The sequence below is a fragment of the Aythya marila genome (genome assembly GCF_965140915.1).
Source record: "Aythya marila genome assembly, chromosome: 5".
Taxonomy (NCBI): domain Eukaryota; kingdom Metazoa; phylum Chordata; class Aves; order Anseriformes; family Anatidae; genus Aythya; species Aythya marila.
This window is the reverse complement of record NC_139046.1, coordinates 15,791,763-15,808,303: the sequence shown is the minus strand read 5'-3', so window position 1 is coordinate 15,808,303 and position 16,541 is coordinate 15,791,763. Positions and strand designations below refer to the sequence as shown.

General features: G+C 42.4%; 1 protein-coding gene across 2 annotated transcripts in view; it reads right to left on the bottom strand.

The window, feature by feature from the left end:
- PRIMA1 (proline rich membrane anchor 1) overlaps positions 1-16,541 on the bottom strand; it is a 52,987-nt gene that overhangs the window by 22,549 nt on the left and 13,897 nt on the right. For both annotated transcript variants that reach the window (XR_014317623.1, XM_082761793.1), the window contains exon 3: positions 2,343-2,472. Coding sequence is in view for 1 of the 2 variants with exons in the window: in XM_082761793.1 (XP_082617919.1) it covers positions 2,343-2,472 (130 nt within the window). In the remaining variant the exon portion in view is untranslated. The remainder of the gene's footprint in view (positions 1-2,342; positions 2,473-16,541) is intronic.

The window sequence follows — 16,541 nt, the reverse complement described above, 5'->3', positions numbered from 1 at the left end:
AGGGACTCTCAGCTTCAGCATCAGCCAGATTAACCCCCTCCCTCCTTCCCTAGACTGCAAAAGATAGAGTGGAGGATTTCTCACACTAGTTAAAACCAATTCAGCTCAACAGTAGGTGATAATACTTTGTGTTGAAGACAGATATGCTTCTCTTGTGAAGTGTCTTATCTTATTTCCTAGGGCTTATCAATAGATACACTTTACAATGGTTCAAGGAACCTGAACTACTGTGGGAGGCTGCCAGGTACTTCAGGGCATCCATTTGACAGAGTTGTTTAAGAAAGGACTCACTGATGAAAAGCAATGCTCTAGTTAGTCTGTAAAAATATAATTAATAAGATTGTCTTTTATAGCCGTCCATCCCACATCTGAGCAGTTTTCAGCTTAGCATTTGTCAGCAGTGTGAATGTCAACAATAAGATCTAAGAGGAATTGTCATTTTTTTCTGAGCCTAATGCCAGTTCAAGCTGCAGACTTGTATGTTGATATTCACACTGCTGACAAATAACTGGTGTCTTCATCAAGTACATGTATTATTCTTCACTGACGTGAAACACAAGAAACTTGTTTATGTGAACTCCCACAGCCTTTTCAAGGCAGCTCTAAATTTGTCTGATTAAATTTCTTTTCCGTACCTCCCATCTACCAGCAGCAGAGAGCAGATCTGAAGAGCAATTTCTTGCTAGGCACAAGTTGCCCTGGAGAGTTACTGCTCCCGTAGGCATATTTTACAGCCTTGGCAGAAATCATTCACAATTTGGCATTAGGCAGACAAATACAATAGTTGTTGTTGAAACAAATACAACTTCCCACTTGGAACTGAACCACAATCCACTGTGAACAGTCCTAGGTAGATTAGGAACTACAAGTAAGAAATTTTGTACTGTTACCAATCCAGTAGGACTCCAGTTTCAGTCCTCTATAGATGATTTTCTTGAAGTGCAGTAGACAGAGTGAAAGCTTACCAACTCCTCAAAAATAATAAGCATTAATTTAAACTAAGCTAGTATAGCAAGAATACTTACGCGAATTTAATAAGATAGTATATGCAGACTTTCTTGTTTAAATTCTTCTCTTTTGATGCTCTTGGACATGCTGTCCTTCAAATCCTGAATAATCTTTTCAGACAACCAGAAAGTATGAGCAATGCTCCACCATTGTGATATCCCTGATGGGGCTTGTCAAAAGTCTTGCATTTGCTTTGAATGCAAATAACTTTTTCATGAAAACTATTTTCTTTCTTTTTTTTTTTTTCTTTTTTCCTTTTTTTTTTTTTTTTTTTTTTTTCCCTCCAAAAACCCTGTGACTCAGATGTCACTGCAGCATCTATTGAGAGTTATGGGTTGAATATTGCACTCTTATCTGTGAGCCCGGTCACCCACCTGTATTACAACCCCTGCCTGAGACCCCCTTCTATGAAACAGTGACTCAGTGAAAACACAACTGTAGGGTGTCCTCAGAGCAGCACTCAGAGCAATAGAGGAGTTAAGAAACTCCATCCAGTTGTGAGAATACATTTCCCACAAGGTACTTCCTTTTCTAAATCAATTTATTGGATTTAGAGTTGGAGTCTTCATACAGATTTTCAAGTTTTGACTTTTTCTACCAGAAAATTGAAATCTTTAGTTAAAGAAACGATCCCCTATGACATTTTTCTGTGTAACTGAAGTCAATACTTTCTAAGTGCCTGGGATCTATGCAAGCACATCTATCACAGAGGGAGAGGTAGGGGAGCTGAAATTGTTGCTACACAAAGTGTTGTACATAGACTTCACATGGGCTTTCAAATTAAAGGAAGCAGGTTTTGAATTTGATTCTGTAGATGATCATTTTGAAGCAAGAATAAATAAGACGTAGAGTCTCCAAAAGAAAAATTACACCAACAACCCTAGAGTTTGGGTTAGAATAGCTTGCATCAATTTGAAGTGCTGAAATTAGTGATGGGTCTGGGTCAAAAATCTCACATCCCACGTGTACATTTTAAAACAAAAACCTATCGACATTACTCAGCACCCTATAGCATTATAACTTCATTAACGTTCACATTAATCTGAAAATTGAGGCTCTGTCCCATATTTATTTATTTTTCTCCTCTTCATGCCCATGGCTGTGCATTGAACTTTGTCCTTTACACATGCAGGAAAAGGTACATACAGAGACTTTCACAAAAAAACACACAACACACCACCACCAAACAAAACCAAAACATTGAGCATAGGATGCCTCTGTCTGCATTTTGCCTTTAGGATGCCTTTGAAGAAACCAAGGTGTTAGCAAAGACTTAGGTCAGTCTTTGTGGGTTTGCATTACACAGAACATATTAAAAGCATCTGTAGTCTTACCTTTTTATGGCTTTGTAGCAAATGATGACAACTACAAAGAGGAACACTAGTGTGGCACAGCATACTGCAATGATAATAACCAGGCCTGGCCACCAGGTCTCTTCAGTGGGGCAGAAGGTAGACTTGGGAGCTGTAAAGAGAGTGTGGAAAAATGCATGAATTCTCCCACATATGTAGTGTATAATCAGATACACTTTAGTCATCCATATAATAGCACTATGCCAGGTCAACCGATATATAAGAAGAGGTTATTTAATGTTTAGGACATTTATTTATTTATTTATTTTGCCTCAAGCAGTCTATCTCCCTGCTTGGTACTAGATATTTCTTGCCATGGTATCCAGATGGCCGAGTTCTCTGTTCCAGTGTTGTTCACAGGCTGGCACCCAGCACAGAGGAGAAAGGCTCAGCTCTGCTACCCGCAGAAAAACTCTCCCCCCTCCACAGTCGCCATCTCCTGCTGCATCAGCCTTAGTCTTAGAGAGACGTCATGCTGATAAGGGTAGGCTTTCAAACCTCATTAGGGGAGGTTTATCGGGGAGCAGCAGCAGTGCCTACCAATCAGTATCACAGCCGCTATCATTGTAACCTTGGAGCAAGGAGGGGGAATTTGTTTTAAAAGAACAGGAATTTTATTACATTTATTAATTGCTTTTAGAGGACTGTGGCTATCAAACTTCCTTCCAATTAAATTGTCCGATGTTTAAGAAATGTTAACCTTACGAAATGTTAACTCATGAAAGAATAAGTAATTGTTATTGCATTTTTCTTATTCAACTTAGGGCTAGAACTGTGCATTTAATACTACTCAAAACAAGCACTATTTTACATCAGAAGTAATACTGGTGGCATTTAGCTCAAATCTTTTCTTCCAGAGTTATATTCTTTTTCCCCATGCTTTAAGGGACACCTTTTTTGAAGGATGGTGAACAACAGACAACGCCAAGAGCAGTACTGGTTATTGCAGAGGTGGAAGAGCCCCTTCCCCCAGTGTACACAGTCACGTAACCTCCATGAGAATTTGTGTCTTGCTAAAGGAAGTTTAATAATAAATCAGTTAATGGGAATAACTAAATCTGCATGTTCATAAAGCAGATAAGAGAATCAAATATAGCAAAAGGCACTTTTTAAGTCTAATTATATGATCAGATATATCCTATATTCTGTACTTCTTTTTGTACACATCACAAACAGCTGTACAAACTAAAATATGTCATCACACTTATTTATTGTGGGCTGACATCCTCTGTGCATCCTATGTTTAGGAACAAACATTGACATACTTTGCTAGATAAATACTGAAGTACACAATTACTGTGCACTTCTTTCCACTGGTATGATTATAGAAGAACCGATAACATTAATCCTGAGAAATCTGCAGGAGCATCTTAGACTAGGTGAGAGCTCCTGGTGCAATAAAGAAGCAATCAAAATAATCAAGCCATCAGCTTGATAATTTATAGGCAGTTCACCATTTGGTGCATGAAGTGCTCACGTTTCTCAGGTGCATCAGCCTTCAGCACATGCTATCACTATGATCATACTTGCCTAGCAAATACTGACTTCAAATTACTATACATACATTGACTCTGAGGGTGTTTTTCTTTGTTTCTGTTTGTTTGCTCTTCTTTTGTGTGTGTGTTGTTCTGTTTTGTTTTGTTTTCCTCAATAGGAGAAAAGAAACAAAGCTGAGATTTCAAGTGATTTGTAGAACTAAGGGTTACTGGATCCTCTTCTGACAATGAGTTCACTTCAGCAACAGAATTTCTGCTTTCTTACCATGATGTCAGCTTTCAGTATAGATGGAACTATTTATTGTGTTGTGATATGAGCTGATATTTTCTGAATTATTTCAATATTGTTATTTTCTAACATAACAGAGGGGATTTCAAAGATGAGAAAATGTTTGTATGAGCGAGCATGCAGTCTTAGGGCCAACTCTACCCTCTTGATGTTGCCCTGAGAAACAAAAATCATTCCACTGAAATCAAACAAAACACATGCGTCAGCAGATGCCACATACAATTAGATACAATCATACAAAATGGGACTGGTAGGCTCATCTTCCTCCAGTGCAGGATCAACCAAACTAGTCACAGAGCAAACCAAGATGGTGAGACTGGACTGCTCTTCAGCACAACAAATGAGACTGACAAATGGCAGAGAAAGGGTCTAAAGCAACACTTCTCGTGTGCCTTTGTAGCATGTGCTCCTTCATGATTTATCACGGGATTTTTACATGGAGAATAGATACATTCGGAACAGAATAGTGTATATGACTCCTGACAGCCTACATGTAGTTACTGACGACAGGAAATAAGAGTTGCTGATGTAGAGGTAACCCCTAATTCACACAACTCCGTTCCCTTCCTCAGTGGTCCACACCAGGCACTCAGAAAGAAGCGCAAGAAATCACAGTGGAAGCAGTCAAAGCCTGTAGCTGGTGGTTTACACAGCGTTAAAAAATATCCTCTATTTCTAATGCTTACTCTTGCAACGCTAGGTAATCTTGTTTTCCTTAGACACATCCACTCTTCCCAATAAGCTTCTGGTTGTGTGCTAGTTTCTGCCTTCCTCAGTATGCATTCATACAGCCCTCATTACTGTGACATTTCTACATCTTCAATGCATTTCTCCTCACAATTACCCTCTGAGGAAGAACAGAGCTGCTTTAATCCTCTCATACTAATGGGAAGACAAAGCCTGGCCCATTTGGATGTCCCATATGCCAGGCGCAAGGCACAGGAGTGCTGCATGCCTATGAGCTGCAGCTGAGAAAGTCAGCTTGGAGCAAACTTTCCCAAAGCATCAGCAAGGTGCCCAGGAAAGTGCCATGTCCTCAGAAGGGCCCCCATTTGGCTGTCAGTGCTAGGGAGACATTGATGTCTCCACTCCTCTGGGCTGGAGTTTGAAGTCCTGACCTGCTCCCTGTGATGCCCAGAGCTGGTATGCCAGCATCCCAGCTCTGAAGTCATTGCCTGCAATATAGAAAAATCACCATGGGGCTACCAAGAGCTGAGGGCTGGCCAGTGTGGCCACAACATCTATACCCTCAGCCCCCACCACTGGCCTCACACAAGTGGCTTCAACTGCTCACAGCATGACCAGCTCCTGATTCCACTCATTCCCATTTGCTCTTCATTGGTCTCAAGATCTGCCAGCTGGACAAAGAAAGTGACTTTCACAGTGCAAAGCAACTCAAGGAAAACGTGCTTTTTCTCCTAAGCCCTGAAGCACTGGTCTGTATGTTGAACAAACTGTTGGGTGGGAAGTAGTAGGAAAGTGCTGACATTTTAAAGAAGTTAAGCAGGGTGAGCTAAGTAATTGCAGTCTGTCATCCTGACAAAAATCCTGCCAAAATATTGAAGATCTCACTCAATTAATAAAGTATTAAAGTAAGTAACTGATACTAAACAGCATAGAGACCAGATATTTTCTGAGGAGATTAATGGTTTGGTAAATACATATATTAGTGCTGGTGTGATAAACTTAGACTCTGGTATGACATTTGATGCAATTCTACATGATGTTGAAGCTATGAAACTGTAATGCTACATAGTAAGTTTAGCACAGATGAACTGACTTAAAAGCCAGGGGCCTGTTATGTCTCAAAGTCTACCTATACATGGAAAGTCACTACTGGGAGAATTTGTTTTTCAGCAGTGACTCCCTCCTTCCCCCCAGAATATGGGGCTAGATACTGGTAGAGTTTGTAAATGACTCAGGAATGTACTCAACTACAAGTGGAGACTGAGTATACTTAGTTTAGAAATAAGATAATTATTATCATTAAGGGTAATTATCCATTTCAATACTCTATCAAGTCTGGTGGAGTATTTCACTGAAGAAAATAGTTTAAGGTAGACTGTTTACTTTTCCTAAAAGAAATCTAAATTCAGCTGCAGACACTGACTCAAAAGAAGCATTAAGTCAAGAAAATGCTCTGCTTCTGGGAAGTACAGAAGAGCACAATGCCTTTTTTTTTTTCCCTTGGCCTTAAAATTCATGAAGTACAGATTTTGGTTACGTTTACTTTTAGAGAGCAGTGCCTTCCCTTACTCCCAACAGCACCAAGCCTAAATAAACAACATATCAATACAATGGATTGAGACGCAGCTCAGACCTGTGGGTGGCTGGATCCAATTTCTTGAAAACTAACTCATGAAAAAGTACATTTAGAGTAAAGTAAGTTTAGAGTACATTCAAGGGTGCTTGTGGTGACATAAAACTCACACGCTTTCTTTGACTAAATTTGTTTTGGAGTCTCAGCATAAAGACACAGCTCCAATTCTAATGTTAGCAAGCATTTGTATACAAATGGGTCTAGCCAGAAACGTGCATGCCAGGAAAGATTAGCTCAGCAACAGAGGGTTTCCCTGAATGTCCAGGCACAAAAATAATAGTCACGTCACTGGAAAGAAAGTTTCCATAAGATTATAAAGAAATATCTACTTTCTCTTTAGCAAATCTCAGTGTGGATCACTCTCAGAATTGTCCTGAGTTGCTCAAAACAAAACAAAAAATAAACAGAACAACCAGTCAGTGATGAAGCTGTTTTTAGTCATGTCTTTTGGATCACCATTAAGTGCTTGTGTGTATGTTATACAAACAACATGTACTTGTACTGCCTGCAACAGAATATAGAGATGGGAGTTGGAATCCTTGAATACATCCTCAGGTTTTCTTCAGTGATCACAGCTGTGCTTCATAAAGCTTAGATTTTGGAGACTTAGCACTCCCATTATTTATTTTGTTGAGGATTACTATTTCCATTGCGATATTGCTTGTAAACTAATTGCTCTTTGCATGGGAATGACACTACACTAGAAATTAACAGCCCCAAGCCTGCCAGGAGGGAGTAAGGGCTACTTTCCAACACAGGGACCATGCTGGGTTGAGCACCAGCCCTCCACAGCACCAGAGGGGCAGAGGAAGGGAGGCAGCACCAGGGCACTGCTTATCCCTTCTGTCCTGGCCATCACTCACCAGTCAGCCCAGCAAAACAAAACAAAGAAAACAAAACAAAACAAAACAAAACAAAACACAGGCATGAGCCAGCAAATAGATAGGGGAGGCAGCGATCCATGCTCCCACGTAAAGTCCCAGGGGAAGCATCCTCTGGCCAGGGTCTGAGCGTGTCAGTCTGCCACAGGCTCGGTCCCAAGCAGCTGGTGAGTACGTGCTGACATGATGTGGAGGGGTGACGGTGCCCCCTCACCTCCCTACAAGAACACTAACTTCATGCCTAAAAAAGGAAGAGCACTTTCAAGATAAATCAAAACCGGTTATTGTTTTTCCTCCCGCTTTTATTTCTGTTCTTGCAGAAAGGTCAAGAGTGCTGGTGTAATCATCTTTATGAGACATCTGCCCATTTTTAATATTGTATATTCACAACAGGCTAAACCCATCCATCTCTACGCCTGCAGCACTCCTCTTGCTATTGTAGGGCTGTCTGAATCAGCCACACAATTTTATTTTGCTTGCTTGGAAGCAAAGTTGGACTGTGTTTTGAAGGCAGGCTCATATTCCAAGGGTCTCAAGTGTTTTGTCAGTCTTGGCTGGAACCTGAAAGGAACTGGTGATACAGGCAATGCATTACTGCTGACCCATACATATGTCACGTATGTCTCTCAGGATGCTTCGTGTCTGGTTAAACATGGAGAGAGATGCTGGATTTGCAGCAGTCTGGGTCTCTTCACATTGAGGTGTCTTATTCAAACCCTGATGGAATGGAGGGATCCAATGCATCTCCTAATTAATGTGAAACACTTTGGGGCTGGCAGGAATCCCTACAGAGCCCTGCAGAGCAACAGTTACACACACACAAACACCAGGACTTGGGCACCGACTCCAAAAGCACTGTGTTGTGTAACAGATGAAAAACAAGGAGAGCCTCCATCACATGTGCACTTCTTTTTTGAGAAAGCTGATTGCAGTGCTGGGCCTGAGGTCTCCCACCTACTTTCTTGTAGCCCCTCCTTGCTCCCTCCAGGAATGTAAATGAATCCAAAGTGAGTGTACAATTGACAATTGACTTAATTGTACATGAAAATGAACCCTTGGACAGATTAAAAAAAGGGGAGAAAGAGCTAAGGTGATGTAAACTGGTGGAAGTCCACTGAGTCCCCAGACTGGTGCCAGCTGAGGACCTTCTCCCACCATCTCCCAGCATGTGATGCTGCCTGTAAGCACAGCTCCAAACTTTGCTGAAGGTGGGGAGCTCAGTCCCCTGATGGCTCTGGGCTCTTTGGGTGCAGATTTTGTTACCTAACCCCAGGCAATGTGGAGAGATCCATGAGTCAGCATCAGCTCAAGTGTCCCCTGCTTGTTTGTTGCATTTCGTCACGTAGGAACAGTTACAGATGTGTTTGGATAGCCTGTGTGGTACAAACACACTGTGCACGCTGAGCTGCTAAGAGGGAGAGGTGGCCAGCATGGAAAAACAAATCTCTCACAAAGAGCCATCTAATGAAATGTGGGGTACTGTTAGACTTCGATACAAATATAGATCTTCAGCTGTTGGTTTTAAAAAGCATTTCAGGAACAGGAGTAGTATGTGTCCTCTTTGGGCCTTATCCAAAAAAATTAGTGGATTTGAGGGGGAAAATTGCCTGTGAGGATGGGTGAGATGAGGCTGACCAGGAGATGGGGGCCTTGGAGCCCCCTCCCCAAAGCAGAAAGCAGTAGGTATATATTTGTACCATGCAGTGGGTCCTCCACTGCTGTTTCTGCTCCCTCTGCCCAGCACTTGAGATTCCTGGCACGAGCTGAACATAAACACAAACATTCACGTTTGGGGCACCTCCACATGAGTCTAAAACAATTCATTTTGAAGATATAGGAGCTCTATAAGATATGAATGGATGCGCTTCGCTGTCTCCCTGGCAGGTCCCAAAATCACCTCATCAACCTCCCTTCACAGTCGTTGCCTGTGAACAACACCACCAGGCCACGCTTGAGCAGCCAGAGGGGAGCTGCGGGAGCACATCAAACTGCAGGCCAAAGGCAGGGCTGGTATCAGCACAGGCCATGGAGGCTGGGCCCCCTCCCTGCCTGGGTATGGCCCTGGGGACAGCCTGCAGACAGCCATCACCTTCTCTGCTCGGACTCCAGACCGCACAGCAGAAACATAACCTGGGTTTGGCCACATAGGCTGTGGGGCCACTCCTTTGCCCGGTGGTGAGCCATGGTCATAACCAAACCCATCTAGCTGGTGGCTGGAGAGCTTTGGCCAGACTGCACCCCTCCTGGTGCCCCAACGGCACCTATGCTCCCCTGGGAGAAAAGAAATGGCATAGAGGAGCAGACCACCTTGGAGGAACAAGATGGTTCCCCAATACGCAGTAGTACGCTTGCATGGCTTTTCAAATGTCCAGCATGGAGGTGTCTGGGCACAATGTTCAGGATATGACTCTGGCTCTGCTGCTGATTCTCCCTTGCTTCCCCCTGAGAAGCAGAAACAAAGCAAGCTCTGAAGAAGAGCTCCAAATGCTAAAGCTGTACTTACTGAGTGAATTAAATCCAGCAAATGCAATAAAATATAAGATTCTCAGAACACCACGACTTCTCAGGGCTTTTCCTGAGCTGAAGGACATGCTGTTGCTTGTTCAGAGAGTATGGGGGGGATGTGGTGGAGGATGGGCAGCACAGAAAGCCAGATCCATTAGCATCCATCATTAATTTGAGGGACTGGGCCAACACAGCAGGAATGTAAAGCAGGAACGGATGACAACTTCAATAACAGATGAAGTCAGTTTGGGACAAATTCATCTCCAGTAAATCCAAACATCATGGAAAGGATTTGGATTACGACAGTCCCCAAAGAGCACTGACCTAGAAAGCCACTCTGTTGGACCTGTTCCCTGAGATCCTGCCACAGAGAGCAAGCACCAGAGGAAGATGCTGCCCAGTGAGGAAAGTCCAAAGAACTCTCTTAGACCAGCAATATCCTATCCTACCATCTTCACCTCCAGAGTATGGCTGCAGCTGTACAAGATGTGAATAGACTGGCTTATATATAATAAGAACTGCCTAAATTTGCAGCAATTTTTTGGTACACATATACAGAGAAAAATGAACAAACAACAAAACCCAAATGTCAATTTCCGTTCTTTCCTTTTTTTTTTTTTTTTTTTTTTATTTCTTTCCTTTTCCTTTTTTTTTGGTCTCTCCTCCCCTCTCCTCTTTCTTTTTCTTAGTCCTGTGCCTTTCCTGTTGCTTCTAAACTTAGGGCCATTTCCAGAAAGCCATGAACTACTCAGGTAAACAACTACTACCAAGCAATAGTGGTGTGCTCAGCAAAAAGCCTGTCCTGATTTACTGCCTCCCTTGAGTAGCTAGGTTAAATAACACTGGTGGATATCAGCTATTCCTGTAGCAGATGATACTTCTGTTTATCACATTATGTTGCAGACAACTTTATATCAGGCAGCTGCTCTGTGCATATGTTCCTACTACAGTTTTAAGGGGGTACTGCTATCACTGTGCAGTGGGATCTTCTGCTGTAATAAAAACATGTGTGGGATGATGCTGGAGAAATTCCCTCCCCCACAGCTTTTACACTGTAGATGCTGTTTTTCTATACTTTCAGTTAACTCCTTTCTTTACCTCTCTCCCCCTTTTGAAAAATAGTTTCCTTCTGAAACAAGAAACATGCTAATTTTTGTGCATGGTTTTGGAGGATGGAGCAAGAAGTGGAAAAAAGGGGCAGTTTTGCAGTTTTCTGGAGGTCATGAGTGACAGCAGTGCTGCTGTGCTACCTTAGAAGGTCTCATGAGCTGCTTTCCCCTGGCAGATTTTAGAGTCCTTTAGAAAATGAAACTTGTCATTAATACCAAAATAAAAATAATACGAGATGACAGTATGAGTCGCCCAGGCATAAGTGAAGCACATTGAAACAAAGCGGCTTGCCTGAAGTCATCTCAGCTTTGTGAAAAAACAAGGAAACAGAATGTCTTTTGACTCCTGAGCAGTCTTACATTCTGGCTCACTTTGCCTCCTCCTTGGGGGTCAGAGGGAAACACTGGCTTCAGTCATAACTACATGACTGGGGTGGAAGCAGCAAGCTCCCTGGCTGACTTCCCATACAGGTGCCAGATCTCTGCCCGATGCATGCCATGCCCAGCACCTCTGTGCAGCCGAGACCCATGGACAGAGCCAAGGTGGCATCCCATCATGTTCCTAGGACGGGCTGGTACTAAGTTTGTAGGATAACATATTGGCTTCAGCATCGCTGCAGAGCAAGAACAGTATTTCAGTTCCAAGTCCTACATGCTTGTGGAAGAATGATGATGCAGACAGCAGAGCAAACAGAGGAGCATCAAAAAATTAGAAAAGGAAAGTCTGTGCTCCAAGCACTCAACATGCTGAGGACCAGATCTGCCAGCTTTAATCCTATTAGGTTGTTGGTGGAGCTGATGAGACCCAGCAGAACTGAGGTACGACTCTAAATAGGAGCAAAACATGATTTCAGCTGCCAAGGTCCTCTGGAGGACAGTGGGGTTAGTGAGCGCGGAGGGAGAGTCTGTTCTCTAAAGCATGATCTGGAGAAGCAGTAGCACTTAGAGGCCTTGTGGAAAAAAGGCTTTTAAGGAGATTACATCATAGCTAGTTTCTGTGTTAACACTCTGCTCTGGCATTTATCTTTACAACAGACACTCACGTCAGCCACTGCCCTCTGATCTTACTTTGTCACATGTTTTTCTAACCAACAGTCTCTGAAGAGATGCTGTTTCCCCCTCTCTGACTCTCCCTGAGCAAAAGAACAAAATTGTTTTTACCTTGATTAAATCACACACTATTGATTTCTGTCCCAAGCAAATCAGAATTGAAACCTGTGGCTTGCAAGGCAGTCTCCTCCTTGCAACAGTACAGTCCTTTTGGAAAGCCTGGTGGGCACTGTTGCATTTCCCTGCTGTCTGTGATCTGAACCAGCACCAGACTTCGCAGCATGGAGGGAGCTGACACCCCACATATCCCTAGTGTCTGAGAGCCATTGCTCAGGCACATGTTGCTGTGTCTGGTGGCCTGCTTTTCGAAATGCAGGAGGAGCCGATCAGATTAGTAGGTATCTGGTGGCTTCAAGAAACAGGTCACAAATGTCTGAAAATTTGCTGTTAAATAAGTATTCTGGAATTCATTTTAGAAGGTGACCTGATTTCCAGAGGTTCTGAGCACTGAGAGCCAGGACGCTTTAACATGAATACAGATATGCAAGCTTAAGTTTAACCTTATGAGTTTTATGATACAAGGGTCAACCTCTCTTTACTTAGGCAGCGTGTCACTCTGGGTAGAGGACAGAAATTCTTCTGAGGACATAGGTCCTCCAATTTTCCTCCAGGACAGGGACAGTTGTCCCAGCTTTCCAAACAGGTACAAGATATAAGGATAAAATGTGCAACATAAGGCTGCGTGTTAGCACCGTTGCTATTAATTTCCCAATTCTGTAATAAGGTAAATAATTTTTACCTTTAAATTGCACCTTTTCCCTTACAAGTACTTCAACTGTATTTTTCTAGTATTTCCCTGGCTTTCTCATCGATCATGTATTCAAGCAAGTACAGCAGCAAGGCAGCGGACTGGGGCAGGACAACAACAGCACAGCCCTGACCTGAGGACAGTGATCCTCAGTTCTTTTGAACAGTGGCACCACTGAGAGGCACAGACATGCGCCAGCGCAGTGCCATCCACTTCATTGCACAAACACACAGCCCAGCTCTCCAGCAGCAAGCAACGCATGCAGGGAGCACGGGTTGTTCTTCAGAAGGGAATATAAGTGCAGGGGATCAGCTGCTTGCCCCAGCAAACCGCAGGACCCCCTCACGTTACAGCAGTGAAAAGAGCATCCTGGAGGAAAGAGGCCTGAAAACACTGAAGTATCGTGCTGAGTCTGCCTTTGCTTTTTTGGTGCTCTAATACCTGATTAACAGATTTCCACATCAATACTCAACAACCACATACACGTGTGCATGTACATGCATCTCTGCAAGTATCTATACGTGCATCTCGTAACAAGGTTAAAAAAACAAAGGCAATTGTTTTTTGTGTTTGCAGTGGCAGGACCTCTGGCATGCCATGGAGAAACAAGTGTTGAGGAGCAAAGGTAAGAGTAAAAATCATCCTTGTCCTCCCTCATGACCTCCTGGCCAGCACCCACCTCAGCTCAGCAGCAAGCAACCATTGAGCAATAAGCACTGAGAAAGCATCATCCTCCCTAAAATAAGGTGGAGTGGGCCATGGCTTAGCACCCTTACTCGGTGTTAAGTGGTTTGGAGAGCCTACTGAGAAACTATCTGCACTTTTAGGTGCTTAAAAAACCCTTAAAAACTGGCTGTTGCTTTTACTGAGCTTCGGGCAGCCTTGGATGAAAGGCATGCCCCAGCAGCACTGTGAAGGCAGGTACAGCAGAGCCTTATCAGGTATGTCTGAGCCTTATCAGGTACCAGTGGTCTTTTCTGTCTGGGACAGAAATCAATAGTGTGTGATTTCATCAAGGTAAAAACAATTCTGTCCTCTTGCTGAGGGAGAATCAGATGGAGAGGGGGAAACAGCATCTCTCTGAGAAACTGTTGGTTAGAAAAAAGTGACAAAGTAAGATCAGGTGGAAGGTAGTGCCACCCCTATGGACACTTTAAGTACATGTAGTGATAGCCCTTACAGACTTTTAATTCCCATATCTGCTGATACACGTTTTTTTTTGTCAGGTGTTGGATGAAGCTGTAGCATCACTGACAGAATAAGAAATGAACATAGTGATGCCCTGGTACCTCAGGCTGCCTCCTTTCTCTTTACCAGGTGGTGATGGCATGGCCATAGGCTCTGCCTATTCCTCCTGGCAGGGCAAGCACCTTATTCTCTTCAGTGCATGGTAGGACAGGAACTTGCCGATCACTTCTGTAGCAATTATTGTTCATTTTTGAGCCTAACACTAACAATATTCAGTGCTTCACATCCACTAGTCTCAGATCCAAACTTTACAGAGCTTCTCTGTTTCAGACATGGTAGGGGTGAGTGGTTGGTGGGTTAATTGGCCCTCGTGGGATCCCACCAGCAGGTTAGTGGAGAGGGAGAAGCAGCACCCTGGACTCTCTTGTTGATGTTCCTACAGGGAGGGAAGGCACCTCTTTTGCAAGAGTCACAGTACATCACCATGAAGTCTTCTGAAAGCTTATCCATCTTTCAGCTCTTGCAGTCAACAGGCCTTCAAAGGAGGGATGAATTAGGCTGAAATCCAAACAGATGAAATATGATTTCGGACGTCTAAGCTCCTACATCGATGACCAGTCTTTTGCCAGAGAATGATTAATGAGATACCTCAGGGCTGGCAGATTCCATCCCACAGAAAGATGACAGATTTTCTCTTTATAATGTTCTATATACGGATCAAATTAAAGTCCAGATCTGCACAACTTCTTCAGGCTGAACGGTATTCACAAGAATGGTGCCATCAAAGACAATAAGGCTATGAAATGCAAGTAAAATTCAGTACTACTGCTATGATTAAGATATTATCTCTTAGATAGTGGCTTTTTAAAGAGCTCAGGAAACTCCAGACAATAGTGAAGACTGGACAAACCTCATAGCTTGGAGCTGAAACTTTCTCCAAATTAGTGCCTTCAGGGAAGCAAATAGAAAAACAGCTTCAGCCAACTGAAGACTGACTTTCCTAGCACAGATAATAGAAGACTTGGAAATACTTGGAATATTTTCTTCATCTGTTAGTAGCAGCAGTTTCTAAGTCACTGGTTTGTGTCTATCTCTGAAAAATTAATGGGTTGTGAGTTGGGCATTCAGATGCTATATGGAGAGTGGTTGTAGTAGACATACACTTTAGATTGATAACTACAGATGGCTTTAAAGAGTTCGGTTTACAAAGAAAGACATTGCAAGTCACATGTCTGAGTTTTAGGGAACAGCTGGTTGACTATGTAGCAGATACTTCTGTTAGTGTACAGCATCTACCTAAGCATAACATATTACAAAGTTTATTCCTTATATCACTTCAGTGGCTCAGTTTTTGCTGGAAGGGCTTCAACTATCATTTAGAAAATGTCCCTGGGACCAGTTAGTAATTCCCACACTTAGTGCACTCAGGTTCCTTTTCCAAATTGTATTTGGGTTTCACTAAGAGAAATATAGCTAAAATTGATGATCTGGCTGAAGTGAAATGGAACTAAAATGTGAAATGTTTTCCAAACCAGAGGTATGTTTAATCCTAATAGTATAAAATTCCATTTATCAACTGATAGATTCTTTTGCAATGTTCATAAAATATAGAATAGTTAAAATGGCAATTATATCATGTTAACAGATCAAGTCATTTCACCATGCTAAAGGCCCAACAGAAAGTCCTCAATCACCACTTGGAGTACACTTGTAACTCTCTGAAAGCCAAAAGGTAAGGTACAACCTACCTCACAGTCACAAAAGCAAGCCACTTGGTTACTGGTCTTTTCTCTGCACTTTTCTCTGTCTTCACACAGAATTTTAGGCCTGCATGGTAGGCAAACACTTGCAGAGATGCTGTTGACCATCACTCCCTCCTGAAGCCTATAGCACTTGGCAGCCAGTGCTAAAGAATAAAGCTCTGTAAAGATGAAACAGCACCTGCAACTTGCTAAATCAAAATGAGGGTTAAAACAAACCCTCCTTTTGGTCCACTGAGAGTCATTTCCTTCAACAGTAGCTATGAAATAAGAGTATACCTTCCTTCCAGAGGGAAAGGAAAATGTCCAGTGATGATTCAATAGAATTTGCTCCACTGGCTCCCTCATAACATTCCAGTTTAACAGTATAACTTGCCAAGGGACAGACCTTTGTGTAAAATATTTTAAACTAATGAAGTGATGAAATATCAGCTCCATTTAAAAGACACTCTTCAAAGTTATAAAATGATTCATTATAATAACAATTAGGTATTCATTATTTGCTAGTATATATATGCGATTATAATGGGATATGATTTACTAGGGCAAATGTTTAACTCACATAATTATTAATGATAATTTTTGGCAGTGGTATCAGTTATTAAGCTACATTTTTATTACATTAATGGATATTATGTACTCACTTCAGGATAACATCCCAAAATGTTCAGACTGCTGCTTTCCTGATCTGCTATGATGACTTAAAATTTCCCCGTAAATTGCAATTATACAGGCAACACAATACCCTTTTACCACATTTTAACTAAGACAATGC